Here is a 21,235-nt window from a genome sequence, read left to right on the forward strand (position 1 = left end):
CCTGTTTACACAAGAGCAACAATGCTGTGGTGCATATATGAAGCGAAACACGACATTACTTACATGCCATTAAATTCCATTCAGTACTCTTTTCCCAGTACTCTCATATTGAAATAAATAGGGCATACATACTCATCATGTTGAAAAATTATCTGGAGCACTGTAATTACACTCAATCTTCACTAGTCTCAGACTGTGTATCCCCAATCCTGATCTAAATGTTCAAAATCGTCACTTTTGACATGTTACAAATGGAATGTCTCATCAGTTTAATTTTAAGGATAAGTGTAACAAATGTAAAAATGTATGACGAAAACATCTGAAATGAAAATATTCGCATATTGACATGATACTTGATGATTGACATGATACAACTGAGTTGCAATCAGCATACATATATCATGTGTATTTACATTATATTAAATTATTAAATTACAATCACAGCATTCACACACACTTGTGTCAAAGTTGAAGGGACCTAAATACCTTGAAATATCCAGGATTTGTCACAAATGGACACCAGTACAGTGTGATATGCAACTTTGCTTGCATGACAGAAAAAAAACACTAGATGTCAAGCAACGGGTTATTTTCACCCCTGGTTCATCACATTAAAATAGGACACAACAGTGTTTCACTTTGAGAGTATTTCTATGGCCAGTAATCAATCACAGTCACTGTCGGAAATAAACAGAGAACAAGGGAGTCAATGAAGTTTGCTTTTCAAAAAGCAAGGCTCCCATGGCATTTTAAACTATATTTCAATCATTCGCTGTCTTGGAAATAAATAGTCTTTCTTCACATTCACTTAAAACATTCTGATAAAAACAACTGAACATTGCCCTTTTTCATTATATGCTTCATCAAAATCTATACCAAGGCTGCTCATATCTTGTCCTCTTTTGCAATGAAAACGTTTGACATATACATAATGAAACACATCTCCAGAGTATGATGTTCAGTGCAGAAAAAATCAATGCATTGCAAATTCTAATCAGAATTACGTGTTTTTACTACTCCTTGTACAAGAAACAGTAGGACAATCAAGTACAACATAACCTCTACTTGTCAGAGATGTTATTTACGTACCATTGACAATCTAACTTATTTAATTAATGATAAACATGAATAGAGAAGGTTTTGATATTTTTTAGCATTACAAGACGTGTACTTTCAGTTTCTTTCAGATTGTAGTCATGGACGTTCAAACTCATCTAATTATGACTTATCCTTTCCATTTAATATCTGACGACACACTTTCAGTTTATAGAACATGAACATTTCTAAATTAGTGTGGAGATTTGCTACTGCAGTCTCGGCAAGTCTAGCCTCTAACTCGCTCCTGTTGCTGTCAAAACAAGCATTGGCATCTGAACTAATCAAAATCGCAATACATGAATCAACACGACTTTGATTTGCTTTCAAGATTGTTTCTATCCATTAACATTGATCTTGAATATTTTCACAACAATCGTCAGATTTCCATAGGTGAAGCGATAGGTGCCGAATGGATGATGCCGGTGCTGGACAAGGTGCTGGCACCCTTTCCAGTTTCCTAAAAATATCAGTGCTTGCCAAGCTCGGTAATCCTAGCGTCTGATTTTGTATTCGTAAAACTTTACATTTTTGCTTGCACATAACCGTAAATCCAATGCTAATATAGCAAATGCTGCCTTACCTCAGAAACGAAAACTGCCGCGAAACCGCTGAGAGGAGACGTATGCGTGAATAGCTAATGTGACATCAACAACCGTCTAACAGTATCCGCCATGTTACCAAAACATTAGTCACGTGGGATTGGTACTTTAAAGAGTTGCCTCCCTTCCCCACTTTTCCTGACATATTCCAGAGTTAGACGAGGGTGTCATGATAGGTCCGGGTAGACTAATTAGGTGAATTTGTTATGGAGCAATAACAGCTAGCGATTGATATTATATCATTTGAGATTCATTACCCACATTTTCCAAACTTAATGCATACGATAATAAGCAGGTGAACTTACAGAGACCACGGGTAAGCGGTATATTTGTGTACCTAGTGTGATGTGCTTATTTAGCTGATTGCTTAACAGGAAGAGTGTGACTACAAAATTTAACGGATTATCAGTCAGTGAAAGCAATTCTCATTTTTAACAACTTAATGTATCTAGTGATGATCGATATGTCTGAAAAATTGCAATCGATACCCCAATTAGCTAAGATACATAGCGTTCACTACAAGTAGTGAACGCTATTAGCTATACCCCAATCGGCTGGGGAAAAACACACGGAGAAAAGCACTGCTGAAAAAGAACATATAAGAATGTAATGGGCGAATCTCTGAAAACTGAAGCCATTGATGGAAACACCTAGCTAGCTGTTTTGCAAAAGAATAGCTTGTTTCCAGTACTGGCGTAGAATCTCTGGCCGATTTAAAGGATGAAGTTTACATACTTGTCGACTGGCCGATTTTCGGGTTTAGTGTGTGGCCGATTTTGGGGGTTAGTCTCTGTCGTGGGCATTAGTCTTTGGTACATTGTTAGGTTTAGTCTTTATAATCGTTAGTGGTGAAACCCCGACTCAACAATGGATCCAAACCGCCAAACAAAACCAGCCGGGTCTGCTTCAAATCGACGCGCATTCTCACGAAAGGATGACCCTTCAACACCTCTGATCAAGAAAGCCAGGAAGTCAGTGCACGTTGTGCCCATGTGGGGAATCGAACTCGGGTCTTCGCCGTCACGAGTGAACGCTTTTACCACTAAGCTACCCGCTCCGTGATCACTGTGCTTCAAGCGCTCTGGAGCCAGCGCGGCCATGTCTGAGTCAGTTTTCTGGGTGGAGAAACATGGCAATGCTGTCTTTGATGACGACGTGTACGTGTACATATACTGTGACTTAGGAGATTTTAGAACGATTCAAGATTAATAGTATGTAAAGAGCCACGTGGCAGAGATAACAACCTACTCATTATATCAACCTCTGGATTGTTTTGTCAAGACTCGTTTTTTCACAGATCACGGTGACTTCATATCAGCTGGAATATTTTGAGTCGTTAGACAGCAACTAACCCATATGATAGGCACTGGCACGTGTCAAGATTAAATAATGAAAGATTATTTGTATGCAGTGAATTTACATACACACGCACTCTCTCTCTCTCTCTCTCTCTCTCTCTCACACACACACACACACACACACACACACACACACACACACACACACACCACCCCCACACCCCGCCCCCTAATGATTCCTAAGTAGTTTTCTCAAACGAGCATGTAATACAACTGAAAATATAACCATATGTTGCTTGTGTATAGGATACGTCATGCCTGAAACAGTGAAACTTGTTTGTGGGCATATTTAAGGTCAAAGTGAATCGGGTTTTTAAATTTAGGTTTTTAAATTTAGATTTAGGACTTTTTCGTAATATCCAACGTTTTACATGATAATCGGTATTTAAAACTACTCAGCCAGCTTGACAACAAATGGTATGAATTTACAACTTCTTTAATGATAACAACACGATATTTCTGGGCTAATTCTTGCTCCTTCATCAGGTGAATAACATAGTATGGTAATGAGCAAAATTATATAGTATGTACAGGGAAGCCAGTGAGCTAGTATTTACAGAGATCAAGAGGGTTAACTGAAGTGTTGACATACAGGATGTACTGAATGTTTATACAACTAGAAGGATAGGATTAACTTGATAGGATGATTGGAAGCCAGTTATGAAAACAATGATGGGAAAACACATGATGGGATATAAGCCACTTATGTGAACAATATTAGGAAAAACACACGAAGGCATGTGCAGTGATAGTGGAAAAACAAAGAGATACATATTCATTAATGGCTATATTGTGGGCACTACGCATTTGGTAGGAAGACACCCTGATCTCTGTTAATTTCCGGTTTGGAGCGGTGGATCCAGATGACCTCCGTCAGTTACTTTTTTCGCCAGTTGTTGATGTTGACGGCCGAGATGTCACTGTCCTCCCAATTTATGGTGTGATCGGGATTTTTGATGACATGTTCTGATAGTGCTGATTTCATATCCGAGTTTGCCCGATGCCTTGTGCTCTGTGATGCGAATGCACAGGGGCCTGTCTGTTTCACCTATGTAGCTGCTGTCACATGATCATTTCACTTTGTACACACACCCTCTTGGGCTTTGGTTAGTTTGGCTGCTACCTTTACCACTGGCTCTTAATAAGGGTTTTTTCCAGATGAGAAAGTAGTGTCAACGCTGGCACTTTTCTTTAGAAGTCTTCTGATGTGATGACTGATGGGTCCAACATAGGGAATATTCACACTGACAAGAGATGGTTCGCGTTTAGCAGGAGGTTGGTCACGATGTTCTAAGGTCCTAAGGTGGAATGTAACCTGGCACTCACGAGTCCATTGTGAAATTCTGTGTAGGTCATCGTTACGACTGGCAGCAGCAACTGATGGATAACATAAAATGACGTGGCATCCACAAAGAGACGTATGTTACTGTCATACTGTCAACATCACGTATTATATCATTGATGCATATCGGCAAAAGATGCGGTCCAAGGACACAGCCCTGAGGCCCACCAGCTTGTACAGTTTAATTGTCAGATTTATACCCGCCAATTGCTACCCGTTGGACTCTATTTTCTAACTTTCAGACTATTTTAATAGTTCGTTTTGGATACCATACGTTTTCAGTTTATAAATAATTCCTCTGTGCCAGATCTCACCAAAGACATTACTTAGATCGCACAAGACTAAGGCTGCTCTAACCCCTCTCCCTTCTTCAAGAGCGTTGGGTGTGAAATTTGTAGAAAAGATTGGTAGATTTGTTGTGCAGTCTCGTGGCATAAATCCTGATTGTAAATTTGTCGTTATCTCTTGAATACATATCTATATACACATTTCTGAAAGACTTTCGATAAACAAGATGTGTAAGAATGAAGATTTTATGGATATCAACTTCTTTATATGAGAACACTATGTGCACTCAGCTGAAACATCAGATAGCGATCCTGGTCACCTGATCAGGTGATTCTTGTAAGGTCATATTTAGGTGTAATTGAATGGTCCGGGAACTTTGGAGGAAGTGCCCTTTGTTTTAATGCCCCAAACAGGCAAACAGGGACGTGGAAGTTTGGGGATGTGAAAGTTTTGGAAGGATACCCTTCAGTCTGTTGATGATTTTGCGCTATGCTTATCGTATGCCACATTCGCAATATTCCAGTTTCATGGCGGCGGAGTGTAAATAATCGAGTCGCGGGACCAGACAATCCAGGGATGAGCATTATGAGGATCGATCTAGGCAAATGGGATGACATGTGTCAACCAAGCCAGCGAACCCGACCACCCGATCCCGTTAGTCACCTCTTACGGAAAAGCATTGTTTGCTGAAGACAAATTCTATCCCTGATCTACACGGGTCGAATGTAGGAATATACACAAACATGTTTTATTGCCACAGCCGTTGCTATTATTCTTGGTGTTCTTTATTACAGGGAGGCTAATCCTACAGTCTGGTGTCTATTTCCAGTTACCGTCTAGACGGAGCAATTCATGCCTTGTGTGAAACGGAGACAGTGTAATTAAGCCAACCTGTTATTGTCATATAGAACCGTATCTTTTTATTGCCGGTTGTGTATTTCGAATGCTCAGCGTGATGAAAGCAACTTTATGGGCTGGCGAATATGTCTGCCAAACTTTACCCTTTCACTTCAAAGAATTACAGAATCCCATTAGAATTTACCGGAATTATATTTACTGAATTATGTATGTCAGACATGTCCGGTTATCATGTTTGATGTTGGTCCTTTTTAAATATAAACAATTGAATAATTTTTTGGGTAACGGCACTAGAAACGAGTTACCTGGTTTGGTTGTAACTAGACAACAATAAACTGGTTACATTGTTGAGTAACGGCACAACAAACCGGTTACATTGTTGGGTAATTGCACTAGAAACTACACTACTTGGTAACGCACAGTAAGTTGCATGTATTTACATTGTTGGTTCACGACACAATGCACTAGTTATTTTCTTGGGTCTCGGTACAAAACTGCATCCTGGGACACGTGACCGATTGTTACAAGCGAAGCCACTACCCACTGAGCTAACACCTTATCACAAAAGCAGAATTGATTGAAACAAGCAAAGCCAATATCCGCTGCGCTAACTTCCCTCACCGCCAACCTGACAGTAACAGATTGTAACTAAATAGTTAAGAATGAAACCACGTCTCACCATGTTACTTATTGACTACTTTCTACAGATCCGTGAATACTCAAAAAATATGTTCCGTGTATGCTTTAAATTAGGAGCCAATTGAACGAGGGAATACTAGGCCCTGTGATTTTACTTCCTGCGTTTCCAGGTCGAGTCATGTGGTTAAAATTGCCAGCAGTATTCAATGGACTTTAATCAAATACACGATTACAATTGCTTTCCACTGCTGAGAGGCAATGGTTTGGATAGCCACTAAATACTGACGGCAGTGAAATTAACATAACATAAAATGATTTGATGTTATATATCGCAAACATAGACGTAAACAGTAAAACAAAAGTATACGAAACGATGACACTGAGTTTTGACCAATGGCAAAATCGGGATTTATCCACCCAATCTAGTTTTAGAGCATGTACAATCTGATGTCTGTTCATTAGGACTGGTATTGTTATTGGAGTTCTAACGTGAATGTTCATGTCATCTGTAAAAACAAAACATAAAAAACAACATTACTTCTGAAGTCAATGTCCCAAAACTCAGAACTTTACACGGATTGTAATCTGCTACATTACACAGGCAAATATTTAAACCTATCTAACCTCCCTTCAGTTTAATAGGTTGTACTTAAAAAAAAAAATTAAAAAAACATTGTTCACCAGTCCACTTCTTTATAAGCACTTGCTCCATTGAATAATAAATATCGTTTAAAACACTTAAAATGGTTCGGTGTATTTTTTTTATCGTCAGATTAATACTGTTCGATATTGTTATGCGGAGTTTGAAGGTAACAACAATGTATGGTATGACTTGTTAATAATAAGTCGTAAAGTGTTGTAGACAATAAAGAAGTTGTAAATCCACACCATACGTTCATATGAATGGCATGTCTTTCACTAAACCAAGGTGAATTAACATTTTTATTGACCAGCTTCCCTACCAGATACTACTAGATAATACTGCTTGAGATAAAATGAGACATAGAAATATGTAATGTATAAAAGAGACGAAATAAAAGGTGGATATGAGGTAAAGCTTTTTTCAATCTGATGGTCCAGGTTTGTAACGTCCTGCTGTCTTAGGCCATTGAGGCCAACGATTAAAAATCCTCACAGGAGCCAGTTACGTCAGTAGAAAATAATCTTAACTTGATCTGCATTAAACGAAACCAAATACTTTGCATATGAGCAGATTTTGGCAACTTGTGCATTTTTCAAAAGTTGTCACCGCCTGACCTCCTTACAGAATTGATATATTTTAGTTTTATCCATGTTTGCGGTGTTGAATGCTTCTAAACTCGACGTACCTATTGCTCATGTCCATTTTAGAAATAGGCACACATCGGAAGAGTCGGAAATTTGTTTCGGGAAGTTCTGCAAGTTCTGATTAAATTAAATCACCCCCAAAAGGGCCTCTTTAAATTTACAAGGGCGGGTAACTCCAAATATCAATGATGGCGGCTTGGTACGAGCAGACGGTTGACGGTGTGCTGTTGGATATTACTGGCGTCCTATACAACAGCGGGCCTGGTAGAGGTTCCGTAATTCCAGGATCTGTAGACGCTGTGGATAGGTAACGCACTGATTTCTCTATGTTCAGGGACGTGTAGTGCAGTGATTGATTGAATGGAACAAATAAAATGTAAGTTTAGATCTGGATGTTGGTGAAATGTTCCAATGTTGACAGTGCCAAAACATGTCCGAATTTCGAGTTTGGGATTCGAACCAGGGTCGTTCTCTGCATGACCAAAGAGGTTAAACCCTTGAGCAAGATGAAAAGTTAAAGATGTCAAGTGGGGTGACTCAAAGCATTGAAATATGAGCGCATGAGACCATCCGTCAATAGTCCATTAGGTATTTACATGGAATCAAAGGTGTACAGCAAGAAATTGCCATGTTTCAAGATTGCCAGATGTAGAAAAACGTCTGTCTACAGTTTAATAATCATGGTGAAAGTAATCAATTCATTGTAAACCTTTCATTTTGTTCCTACAATCGTTTCACCTTGTTATCGAGGATGGCATGACACAAACAGGTTATCATCAGGTATTGGAAAAGATGATACATCATCAGTCTCTTTAAAAAGGGTCATCCCTGACAACCAGTGCTACCATATGTGTATGACTTTTAGGGCATAAATTCAGATCAAGTCGAATGTCAGAAAGAACGAAAGAGATTTAACTATGCTTCAAATAAACTGCCTCCAGGGAACAACATGAAAAATATATACATTCCCGACTATGAATGCCCAATTGGGAACATTTTTATTGTTCTAAGAAGGAATTTTTACTAGGGCTTCTGAGATACACTTGCATACTGCTGAATCAATCCTTCATGAATTCAGTTTGTTATTCGTGATCACCAGAACTGAATATGAAGTAATGCGTACAGTTTTTTAACAGAGAATGTTTTACTCGAGCCCTTATGTGCTTTTTCAAAGTGAGATATGCAAGAATGGAATATGTACAAGCATTGCTGTAGTGCAAGTCTTGTTAGTTTGCAAAAGCTGCACATGGTACTGTGGTACTCTTAGTCTATCAAATACAAAATCTGAAAGTCATGTCAGATCACTGGATATTACTATGACAAATTAACAGTCAACATGGGGGTTCCATGTTGTGCATCAATCACTTAACTACAATATTGCATTCGTGAATAATTATTCATATTTGTTACCTAATATTCATGATACATATAATATTCACCACATTGTGTATTTGATGCAGCCCTAATTGTTACTGTTACTTGCTTCAGCGGCCGAATATTTGCCTCTGAGCATATCAATATAAATCTCTGAAAACCAGACAGGACGAATAAGTTATCTCAGTCTGAGTAACCTTCGTCTCACAGGGGTTAAAAAATCCCATCGTCGGATGCCTAGAGCGAGTCAGTTTTCACTTTGGCCAATAAAATAATGTTATGTTACTTGTCCGTGGGCTACTAGAAAATTTCCACTTATGGTTTCAAACTGCAAATAAACTTTTCACATCTGCTCCAAATGTAACCATTAAATTTCGCAATGCAGGGGTTCAAAAATCACATCGCCCGACGCCCGGGACAAGACAGTTTTCGTTTCGGGCAATCAGATAATGGTATCTTACTTGTCCGTGGACTACCAGATAATTTCCACTTATGGTTTCAAACTGCAAATACTCTTGGATTTAATTTCGTATCTGCTCATAATGAAGTTATTAAAGTTCGCTGTATGAAGTAAAGGTAGTAGAGAGTGAAATTATCACTCTTCGATAAATAGGCCAGTAAACGTTAACATCACACATTGTGTCATAAAATCAGGGCAAGTGGAAAATTCGTCAGGACAAGTTACTTTCTTGAAGTCACTTGCCCTGTGCCAAGTGGCTTTTCAACATATTTTTGAACCCCTGCAATGATAATAAAGTAGACTTGTCTTTCTTTGCTATTTATCACTTTTCGGAAACATCAACATCAAATACCATGTTGATTTGTTCTTTCATAATTACAGCATCATGATTAACAGAAAGTACTGAGACAAAGTATTTTGAAGTTATCTGTCCATAAAACAACTGCTTAAATTTAGTGGATAACAGTGAGAATGATCAAAAACTGGACTCATCATTCTCAATGGCTTCAAACATACCCTGAGATACTTTCAGTTTTCCGCCTGTCATCAAGATGGTAAACTGCAATAATTTTGTCAGAGTGAGCCTGACCACCTGATCCCGTTAGTCGCCTTTTATGACAAGCATGGGTTGCTGAAGGTCTATTCTACCCCGGACCTTCACGAGTTTTTCTCCCTAAATTATACAGCACACCCACACAATTGTGTGATATAATACTTGTATGGGTATGAACATAATCATGATAATGACAATAAATTTTCAGTGTGAAGATAATGATGGATTAATGTTTAGTGTACTCTCTAGATAATGTGCATAAATATGCACATGAACAGCAGAATAGTACTGCAATTACGTTGTTGGTAAAATTTAGACATTTGAGTGGAAAACTGTGTGCAATTTTTAATTTCTGGTGATGATGTATTTTTTTTTCTCAGATATCACAAGATGACACATAAGACATATTTCTTTGCCAGTATCATAACATGACCAATTATGCCTGTTTTCTGCTCCACTATATTTTTTCTTTTGTTTATGCTGAGGGTTAGCTGTGGACTCATACTACAAAGTATAGTGTACATATGTAGGTCAGTGGTTTATTTCAAACCAGGGTGATGATATAGTGTTTACTCTCAATGAGCTCTGGACACCAACTCAAATATTGAGCAGTTCCGGTATCACGTTTCCAGTACCTCTGAGGCAAGTCACATCATCTCATGGCCTAGGTCATGTTTGATTATGTGAGATCATGTTCCCATTATCAGAGTTATGTTAATATCGTTGCACCGTCAGGGATTTATCTTGACCACCGGCTCAGGGGCCAGTATTAGACCTTGATTTGGAAGCTGTTGTCAGGAGTAATTATCTAATAGGGATTATTGCCAGTTATTGCCTTTGTAATATTGCCAAGATAAATAGAGAACCTATCTCGAGTTTTCTTTTGATATGAACTATATCACCACAAGTTTCATATAAAGGTGCGAAGTTTTACTTTAATCACCAAGTGTTGATATATTTAATATCAGAAGTCACACAGGGTGAGATTGTAATTTTCATAAGAAATCATTCTTTAGTTTTCAACGAAAATGTGTATGTTTGAACACAGCTGATCGTTTGGACTTGCAGTGCAGCAGTGTCATAACGTTATGATGTCATCAAGTTTATGACATCATAGCATTGTCATATTGTTTGATCTCACAAGCAATATCCAATGGAACAGTTTTGGATGATACAATGTGATACAATACAATATGTAATGGCTTTAAAGGGATTATTTTCATTTTACAGGCAACAGGTCCAGTGAACATAAGAGGCTTTCATGTTCAGTGTTAAGTTTGTTAACTGAATCAGTTATAAAAGTACCTCTGAATTTATGAAATGTGAGGAAGACTTTTAAGAGAATTCTAATTCTCATAAAAATAGTTATTTTTGTCTTTTTGTTGTCTGTCAATTTATTTTGGAATCATACATGGTACGCTGACATTGTACAGTGTATTGATAGTACTGTGAGTGTCAATAAGCAATACTGTGTCCATCTGTACCCTGACAAATCTAAAAGAAATCCAAATTTCAAAATGTTTAGATTGGAAAAGGCTCCCATATTAGATTAGAAAGATGACTGAAACATTTCATATGAGACCCTTGTCATCACTTACACATTAAAGGTATTTTGAAAGAATTTAACTGACCGTTGTAATACTGTTTAATAACATGCTATAATATGTTGAATGTTGTAGACTGCAGACTAGCATTGCCAATGCATCAAGATAAGATCTGCTTTCTGTAACTCTGATTGTACAATGCAGACTGCGCCAGGCAGGACTACCGATACGGTTCTGTACTAATGAAACCACCAGCACAAAGTCAGCTCTTGTGGAGAAGCTCCAGTTTCATGGATTCAACCTGACTGAGGCAGATGTGTTTCCTCCAGCTCCTGCCGTCTGCAGCATCTTGAAACGTCGCCATCTACGCCCTTTTCTTCTCCTTCATCCGAGTGAGTCTTTGTGGTGTTTCACTGATACATTGTTTGTTTGTTGTTGCACTCCTCAATATTTCAGAGTTAGTATGGTTTTCTGTAATAGTTCATCCTGGAACAGACAATCCAGTGATTGACTTTGATCTACATTGTGATATTTGAACATGATCAACCAAGGCAGCAAGTCTGACCACTAAATCAATTTACTAGCCTCTTAGAGAACAGTGGATTGTTAATGGCCAACTCTCACCTAAATCCTTTGGGGTTTTCAATATGCTAACAATGTCTACAAACAGAATCTAATGGACAGTTTCATGGAACATAGGGTTGGTGGTGTTGCATAGTGGTTAAAGTGTTTACTCCTCACACTGAAGACTTGAGTTTGAATCTCCACATGGGCACATTGTGTGAAGCCCGTTTCTTGTGTTCCTCACAGTGATATTGCTGGAATATTGCTAAAAGTGGCATAAAACCAACTCACTCAGTTTTAAGGAACACGTAGAAAGGCATTAACAGATATGAGTACACAGCCATTTATTTATTTTTTTTAGCTTCTAGATCTGTAACAAATGTCTTTGTTGCAATCTACAAAGTTGGTATCAAAGTTAAACCCGGCTTGGCTACAATGTGTGAAGCCCATTTCTAGTGCCCAGCATTGTGATATTGTGTGACAATGTGCCCAGCTGTGATATTGCTGGAATATTGATAAAAGCAGCTTGAACCTAAACACTAACTCACTCACCCATTCAAGCTATTGTATTTTCACAGATGCAAAAGCAAACTTTGCGGAGATCGACACGAGTAACCCAAACTGTGTTGTTATGGGCGATGCAGTGGACGAGTTCTCCTATGAGAACATGAACAAAGCCTTCCAGTTGCTGATGTCCCTGGAGGAACCAGTCCTCATCTCCATGGGTAGGGGGTAGGTTAATTGTTCACTCTTGATTACAGGTAGACTTATGTAATTATAGTATCACTAGATCATGGGTAGATTCTGGTCACCATTGCTTAGTGGTGTGCTGGCTCAGGTAACTATGGTATCATTTGATCATGCATACATTTGGGTAACCCTTTCATCACTTAATAACTGGTACACCTGGGTAACTATGGTAACAGTTGATCATGGGTATATGTATATGTTTTTTCTATTCTGTGTATGATGTTCAAGCTGAATATATACACCATGTATTTGAGTATTTCTGTACCAGAATATCTTCTAGTTCTTTACTTTCTTGAAACATTGACTTAAAGTGTTGTGTACCCTACCAATTTTCCTTTCAGGAAGTACTACAAGGAGGACAATGACATTGTCCTGGATCTTGGGGCCTTCATGAAGGCATTAGAGGTAAGCTGGGTGCTGAGTTAGGAATACCGGTACATAGCAGTTTGAAGTTAAAGCAGATGGTGATAAATCATCTGAACAATAATGTTTGTAGAGACAAATTAAAATGGCTCCAAATTTTGTGACTACCGTGCCAGTTATGGAAGTAATTCATAACTTTGAGAAGAATTAGTGAGTGAGTTTATTTTTATGTCACCCTCAGCAATGTTCCAGCCATATGGTGCCGGTCTGTAAATAATTGAGTCAGGACCAGATAATCTGGTGATCACAACAGCACAAGCATCGATCTACGCTATTGGTATACAATGATGTGTCAACCAAGTGAGCAAGCCTGACCACCTGAAGATCAATTCTAACCTGGATCTTCACGGGTCTCTTTGAAAAGAAGATCAATGAGAGGAACACACCCTTTTTTGACAGTTTGTTGTTTTATTGTTTTCAGTATGCATGTGATATTGAGGCAGAAGTTGTGGGAAAACCATCACCTTCTTTCTTTAATGCAGCTTTAGAGGACATGGGTGTGACCTCTGACAAGGTGGGTGTCTCATTGTATTGTCATTCATTAGTGCAGATTGGAGTTGTGGTGACTGTGACAAGTATTATCAGGGCTCAGTTAGAGCAAATGAAATCTACTTGTGCTCTGTGTCATGTTTGGTAATAACCTTTTTGCACCAGAAAAACAGCATAATAGGGCTCGATTAAAGGAGATTAAACCAGCTTGAAAACTGTGCCACCTTTGGTCATAAACTTTTTACACCAGAAAAAATGGGTTGATAAGGTTCAAAAAATGAAATGAAACCTACTGACATCCTGTGCAATGTTTGGTAATAATCTTTTAGCTCCAGGAAAAACAGGTTCACAGGGCACATTAAAAGGAATGAAACCTAGTTGCACCCTGTGCAACATTTGCTAATGACCGTGTAGCACAAGAAAAAAACCCAGGTTGATCAGGTTGAGTAAAGGAAATGTAACCTACTTCCACTAGTGCAACGTTAAGTAATTGCATAATTTAAAAAAAACCACCCAAAGTTAACAGGGATCAATTAAAGAAAATAATACCTGCTTGCACAGTGTGCAACATTTAATAATTACCTTATAGCACCAGACAAAAGGTGGCACCAGATGCTCCACAAACAAATATGTATAATTCTTGAGTTATGGTTATAACAGAATTATTCATTCAGTCACTTTACATGCAGTCATCAGAGTCACTTTGTCTAGTCTGTAGGTGGATGGTAGCATGAGTGTTGAATTTAGTCATACAGTATGAGTCAGCATAACCATGATAGTTGAGTCTCAAATAGCATTATACAAGAGATGTAGGATTAACCCACAAAATGTGGCTGAAGAGATATGTAGAAAACAGGCTCTCTTTAGATATGGATGACATCACGGTGTGTGCAATTCTCCGGTGTTTCACAGGTTGTGATGGTTGGTGATGATGTTGTGAATGATGTTGGTGGATCTCAGGCATGTGGGATGAGAGGTGTACTAGTCCGCACAGGTAAATACAGGTAAGTGCCAGCTTTTGTTTCCAGGATTCTGTCTTCAGCTTCTGATCAGTCTCATGCATTATAGCCTTCGTTGTACAATGCCCTAACAGTCTAATGTGAGAACCCTTACAGACTAATGTGAGAACAGTGACAGTCTAATGTGAAAACCCTGACAGTCTAATGTGACCCTGACAGTCTAATGTGAGAACCCTTACAGTCTAATGTGAAAACCCTTACAGTCTAATGTGAGAACCCTTACAGTCTAATGTGAAAACCCTGACAGTCTAATGTGAGAACCCTTACAGTCTAATGTGAAAACCCTGACAGTCTAATGTGAGAACCCTTACAGTCTAATGTGAGAACCCTTACAGTCTAATGTGAAAACCCTTACAGTCTAATGTGAAAACCCTTACAGTCTAATGTGAGAACCCTTACAGTCTAATGTGAAAACCCTGACAGTCTAATGTGAGAACCCTTACAGTCTAATGTGAAAACCCTTACAGTCTAATGTGAAAACCCTGACAGTATATGAGAACCCCGACAGTCTTATGTGAGAACCCTAACAGTATGTGAGAACCCTGTCAGTGTAATGTGAGAATCCCGACTGTCTAATGTGAGAACCCTTACAGTATAATGTGAGAACCCTGACAGTATAATGAGAGAACCTTGGCAGTCTAATGTGAGAAGCCAAACATTATAGTGTGAGAAGGCTACTGTGAGAACCCTGACAGTATGTCAGAACCCTGTGTGGAGAACTGAAGCCAGTCTATGACTAGGTGAGAACACTTCCAGTATAATGTGCAAACATTTTCAGTACAAATCCTAAAATTATAAATATGAGAAGACTAACAGTATGATGTGAGAACAATAAATCAATAGAATGTAAGAACCTTGTGTTTATCATGCCATCAAGCCCATTGACACTATATACATACATTAAATTAAAGCCCCTTTCTAGTGTTCAATAGCATGATTTTCCTGGAATATTGTTAAAAGCAGCGTAAAATCACACTTGATCACTCTTGTGCCTAACAGCGTGATGGGGTAGCCTAGTTGTTATGTTTTTTGCTCCTTACACTGAAGACCCACTTTTGATTCCCCAAATGGGTACAATATGCGAAGAAACATTTCATGCTGTAATATTGCTGGAGTATTGCTGTGTAAAACTATACTCACTCATAGAGCTGTGACAATATATCGGTGTTAGTATTGATAATCAAGATACTTTATTGGACGATAAAAGTATCGATACTTTTTTCTCATAGTGATAGATATTGTTCACCTTAAAATTGTTAATTTTCATTAGAACTTGACGGTTGGGTCAAAATTTATGCTGTTAACTGATATCAAGACATAAGTTTTTAAAGAAAATAACTCAAGATAGCATATTGAGATGTGAAACGAATGGTATCATATCGTTCCAAGATGTAGATATATGTATCGTATCATGAATTATCGTATCGTCACACCTCTACTCACTCACTTGTTCATTGTGCCTTACATCTGTATATACCACAGTCAGTATACAGTCTTGGGCAACTGATGGTCGTATCCTCATCTCGGACTTGTTTGTTTCAGACCGTCAGATGAGCAGCACCCTGCAGTGAAACCCTCTGGTGTTGTGGACAACTTAGCTCAAGCTGTGGACTTAATACTGAAACACAGATAGTGTCTGCTGCTGCAGAGTTGTGTCCCTTTAGGACTGACAATTTGATATTCTTGGGAGAGGGTTGGGTGTGTGATTAGATATATGTTTATTAATGAACATGAAGCTTATTCTTTTCTTAAGAAAATATTTTTTTTTATAGTTTCAGTTGTTGAGCATTTGAGGGCAGATTTTTTTCGGATGAATTCCAACCCCTTCCCTAGAAGATCAACTGGTCAGTTCGTTAGTTGTGTGAATTCTGTGATGGTGGGTTCAAACTTAGACCGGACCTGAATAATATTTTTGTTCATCAGCTTGGTTCCATGGTTAAGCTCCAAGGATCTGTCTCAATTTTGACAAGTCATGATTTGACTGATTTACTGGTCTGAGTTCACTCACTGATCCCTTGAGTAGCTGCAGTGAAGGACAAAACTCAAACAGTAACATTAGGTGCTAAATGTTGTCCCTGTGTGAACTGTCTTTGTTCCATTGTTCCATAACCAAAGGATGCAACTATATATTCCAGATACATGTAGAAACTGCTTATATGTAATTTCAGGTACAGTCATTGGCTGCTAGATGAATAATCTGTCAAACAGACCCTGAAACAAATATATGCAATACAGTCAGTGCATGTCTTGATTACTGCATTTTCTGAAAAGAGAGAGAGTCTCTTGACTCCTGTATATTACATTTAATTAAGATATACTCATGGAAAAAAATAAGGGAACACATGAAAGTACAAGTATTCCTATATTCTTTTCCATTGTTGTTCGCATGTTTTGTATTGCACTGTGGGTAAAAAATTCTGGAAATAAACAAAGGAACAGTTGTACTTTCATTTTTTCCCTTATTCATGTCCATGATTAAGTTTTAAGATTTTTTTTCAACATGACAAATACCTCTGTGGAATAATCAGGATCAGATATTGTTTTACTGTTCTAATCGGGTGACATTAAATGTGACATTAAATCTACTTGTGTTATTAATGAAACATTGGTGTTATGTCTGGGACTAGGTGTGAAATAGTTCTTAGATTGTTTTCAAAGGGGTTTCATGCAAATATCTCAGGTTTGTAAAGCTAATACTATGATAGTGCTCAACTCTAAGTCCCAGGTTTCTCACCTTGCACATCCTCTTAGTACCATGGGACCATGTATGGTTCTTAGCGCCATTAGTATCATGGGACCATATATGGTCCTTAGCGCCATTAGTACCATGGGACCATGTATGGTCCTTACAGTCATTAGTATCATGGCACCATGTATGGTCCTTAGCACCATTAGTACCATGGCACCATGTATGGTCCTTAGCACCATTAATACCATGGGACCACGTATGGTCCTTAGCACCATTAATACCATGGCACCACGTATGGTCCTTAGCGCCATTATTACCATGGGACCATGTATGGTCCCCCACATTTCATATAACTCCTCACATAACTCCTTAGTGCCCTGAAACCATGTATGGCCCTAACATCTTGCAACCCCTTAGTGTTATTCGACAAGTGTGGAAAAAATCTCTTTTCAAATGTGGATTTAGAATAGATGTTGGTTTCTTCATTGCAACATGAAGATTTTCTTGTCATTTATGATACTGTATTCAATCCAGGTGGCCCACATGTTCAAACAAACAAGTTTGATAACATATAGAATTGTTCTTTGATATCAAATGATACTAGATATGTTTATTTGGAAACAACATTCTTTTTTGAATTGCCAGTGCTTTAACCACTTAGTTAACCCATAAGAATGAAATGAAATTCAAATCTGCATTTCAGGTACATTTGAGCACATGGTGTGATATCAATAAAGATTTCAGATATCACAAACAAAACAAAAACAAATGTTAAGCCCATTTACACATATGTGCACAGTAATTCTATAAACTTCTCCTTTGAAATGTGATGGAGTGGATGTAAAGTGGATGTCTTTGTTTACATTTCAAACTGTAGCTGCTTTCAAATCCAGATGAGCTTCATCATGCTGGCACATTTTCTATGAATTCTTTTTCATATATCTGTTATATACTTTATGAATTTTTTATTTGATATGATTGGTTTTACTCAAGGAAATGGTAGTCACAAAATAAATACATATATATGAAGCATTGTCATGAATTTTACAACTCTGGATTATCATGTTGGCATACAACATTGTTGTCCTGTATAGAGTTGCAATTATCCTGTATTTTTCTTTTGACACTAAATATCCATTTTTGTATTTGTATGAAATATGGATGGACTGTAACAATAGTTCATAAATCAGGTGAACTGCTGGTCATAAACTAACAAGACTCATTTCCTAAAAATATATTAATATATTCTTAGATGTGTATATATATATATGATGTCTTGTATTCAGGTTTTTTTTTTCTGAACCAGTTTGTAATAAAAAGTTTTGATTTATGTTTGTTGATTGTAATTTTCATCAGCTTAAATACATGGAATCTTGTAAGTAGATCAGATATTCAATGGTGAGGAATAATGAGGTGCTGCATATTGTTTTATAATGTACATCCAATGTTGATTTCTGCAGTTAGAAATATGATTATATGCATGCAATCAAACTACTCACTTGCAACACTTTTGGGGTGGGTATTAATATGTGCTCCGTCCATCCGCACATCCTACCGTCAGTTCGTGCACATTTATCTTTCCCAAAGCAGAACTGTAAAACCATTCAATATTTCTTCACCAAACTTGGCACATAGATAGATCTGGTGGTGTAGTGGTGCCTTTGGGTAGTTTGGGTATTCAGAATAGAATATTTTTTGCAGTTCCATGGCAACAATTTGGACTGACTGAAATTGGTGTTAGTGCTCTTTTCTGGAGCAGAACTCTAAAACCGCTCACTATTTCTTCATCCAGCTTGACACATAGATTGGTCTGGTGGTGTACTTGTGCCTTTTGGTAGTTCCGGGTTTCTGAATAAAAATATTCTTTTTGCATTACAATGGCAACAAGTTTGACTTTGATTTCGATGGTAGTGCTCTTTTCCAGGGCAGCACTTTAAAACCTTTCAATATTTCTCCCCAAACAAGGCACATGGATAGTTGTTGTGGTGTACTGGTGCCATTTGGTATAGGTATTCTGAACAAAATATTTTTGTGTTTCCATGGCAACAAGTTTGACTTTGAAATTGGTGGTAGTATTCTTTGCCGTTAGTGGTCTTTCTGGAGCAAAGCTTCAAAAACTTTTAATGCTGTCCTTCCACGTTGCCATATAGACACCAAAACATTTAACATAATCATAACTATTAGACATATTCATGAAGAATGTTCTGCCATTGTGGGGATATTGATCACTTTGTCTTCTTGTTGATAGTGTTCTGGGGTAGAATAGGTCTTCAGCAACTCATGCTTGTCGTAAGAGGCAACTAACAGGATCGGGTGGTCAGGCTTGCAGACTTGGTGGCCTCATGTCTACTACTAGACTGTCTGGTCCAGACTCAATTATTTACAGACCACTGCCATATAGCTAAAATATTGCTGAGTGTGGAGTAAAACTAAACTCACTCACTCACTGATAATGTGAGCATCTGTGATTAACAAAACGCATGTAGGGTTCCCAAGTATTTTGGAGGGATTTTGTTTTTTGAACTGAAAACTGAACAAACAAATTCATAAAAATACCCCTAGAACCTCAAAACTGAAGATTCTAAGCTGGCATTGGTCCCCTGCAACTTAAGCTGATCATCTTAAACGATCTGAAGGAAATTCAGATTTCTATGGACTCTCTTGGGCTGTGAATTTGAACTAAGGCTTCATTCTAAATCTGCATATTAAGCAAGTGTCCAATTTGGGCATCAGTGCAACGGGTGTGTCTAGTCATATATAATAGAGAAGAAATACTTGCCAAATCTTCCCATAGACATATCTTTTTATCACAACAAGACTTTAGCAGTGATACAATGAACCAAATGTCTTTACTACTTTATATCTCAAACTGGAACTTAAAGGATAATTACTGAGGTCTGGTTTTCCTGTGAAAGTTTTGGTGTGGTGTTCATGCCTTCAATAAGCAGAAAGAAATGTTACATTCACCAGTAAATTACAATTAGTGAGTGAGTTTAGTTTTACGCTGCACTCAGCAATATTCCAGCTATATGGCGATATAATAATTGAGTCTGGACCAGACAATCAAGTGATCAACAACATGAGCATCGATCTGCGCAACTGGGAATGGATGACGTGTCAACCATGTCAGCGAGCCTGACCACCCGATCCCGTTGGTCGCCTCTTAATAACGACAAGCACAGTCGCCTTTTATGGCAAGCATGGGTTGCTGAAGGTCTGTTCTACCCTGGGACCTTCATGGTTCAAATTACAATTATCTCTTATGATGTACAATAGAGGTAACCAACAGAAGTCTCAAACTTGATTTGTGTACCAACCATATTTGCTAACACAAAGAGCATGTGCAGTTACCACCTTTCTGTCTGCTTCTCAGAGCTTGCCTACCTGAATACCAAATGGTTAATGTGAGTAAGTTACACTTTTGCTTACGCACTGTAACGGTTTCTTTAACCTCATTTATGTCAACAGTTATGTTATTGTGTCATCTGTTACAGCAGTTGTGTCAGTGATGGTTATTTCTCATGAAATGTTGATTACTGTCTTGGGTAATACTTCCAAATTTCAATGGGGCAAATTGTGAAAGAAAAACCCAAATCATAGGTTCATCGATAAGAAATACATGCATTGTACAGATACTTTAATCATGGTTAATGATAAGTGATTAACTCCCTTGAGCTGTATAAGTTGTTACCCTTTCATAAATTATCTTTTTCATTCATATTTATGTATGCTATTCATGGTAGATATATATAATGTAAATGTTTCACTGTTACGTCACACTCATTATGTGCATTGGTAGACCAGACTGGTTTGTAGATGTGGAAATCTGGTGGATTCGTAGATGGATTCAGCAGTGGATTCGTAGATGTTAGTAAAATGTGGAAACTTCAACATCATTGGA

General features: G+C 38.0%; 2 protein-coding genes across 2 annotated transcripts in view; one reads left to right on the plus strand and one right to left on the minus strand.

Annotated features, from left to right (window-relative positions):
• LOC137265542 (uncharacterized) overlaps positions 1–1,791 on the minus strand; it is a 79,589-nt gene extending 77,798 nt beyond the window's left edge. Inside the window, exon 1 of the mRNA XM_067800960.1 lies at positions 1,679–1,791. The gene's annotated coding sequence lies outside the window, so the exon portion shown is untranslated. The remainder of the gene's footprint in view (positions 1–1,678) is intronic.
• Positions 1,792–7,646: 5,855 nt separating this feature from the next.
• On the plus strand, positions 7,647–18,664 carry LOC137265424 (phospholysine phosphohistidine inorganic pyrophosphate phosphatase-like). Its single transcript, XM_067800823.1, has 7 exons — positions 7,647–7,776; positions 11,605–11,792; positions 12,543–12,696; positions 13,056–13,119; positions 13,559–13,651; positions 14,539–14,630; positions 16,188–18,664. Exons 1-7 carry the CDS (start codon positions 7,655–7,657, stop codon positions 16,276–16,278), a joined length of 804 nt encoding a protein of 267 aa, XP_067656924.1. The 5' UTR covers positions 7,647–7,654; the 3' UTR covers positions 16,279–18,664.
• The last annotated feature ends 2,571 nt before the right edge of the window (positions 18,665–21,235 follow it).

Source organism: Haliotis asinina, chromosome 15 (assembly GCF_037392515.1).
Source record: "Haliotis asinina isolate JCU_RB_2024 chromosome 15, JCU_Hal_asi_v2, whole genome shotgun sequence".
In the NCBI taxonomy this organism is placed as follows: domain Eukaryota; kingdom Metazoa; phylum Mollusca; class Gastropoda; order Lepetellida; family Haliotidae; genus Haliotis; species Haliotis asinina.

Coding starts and splice junctions, on each gene's coding strand:
- LOC137265424 (XM_067800823.1), top strand. CDS start 7,655: ATGATGGCGGCTTGGTACGAGCAGACGGTTGACGGTGTGCTGTTGGAT. Junction 12,697..13,055: donor CTCATCTCCATGGGTAGGGG/GTAGGTTAATTG, acceptor TTTTCCTTTCAG/GAAGTACTACAAGGAGGACA. Junction 13,120..13,558: donor CCTTCATGAAGGCATTAGAG/GTAAGCTGGGTG, acceptor TATTGTTTTCAG/TATGCATGTGATATTGAGGC.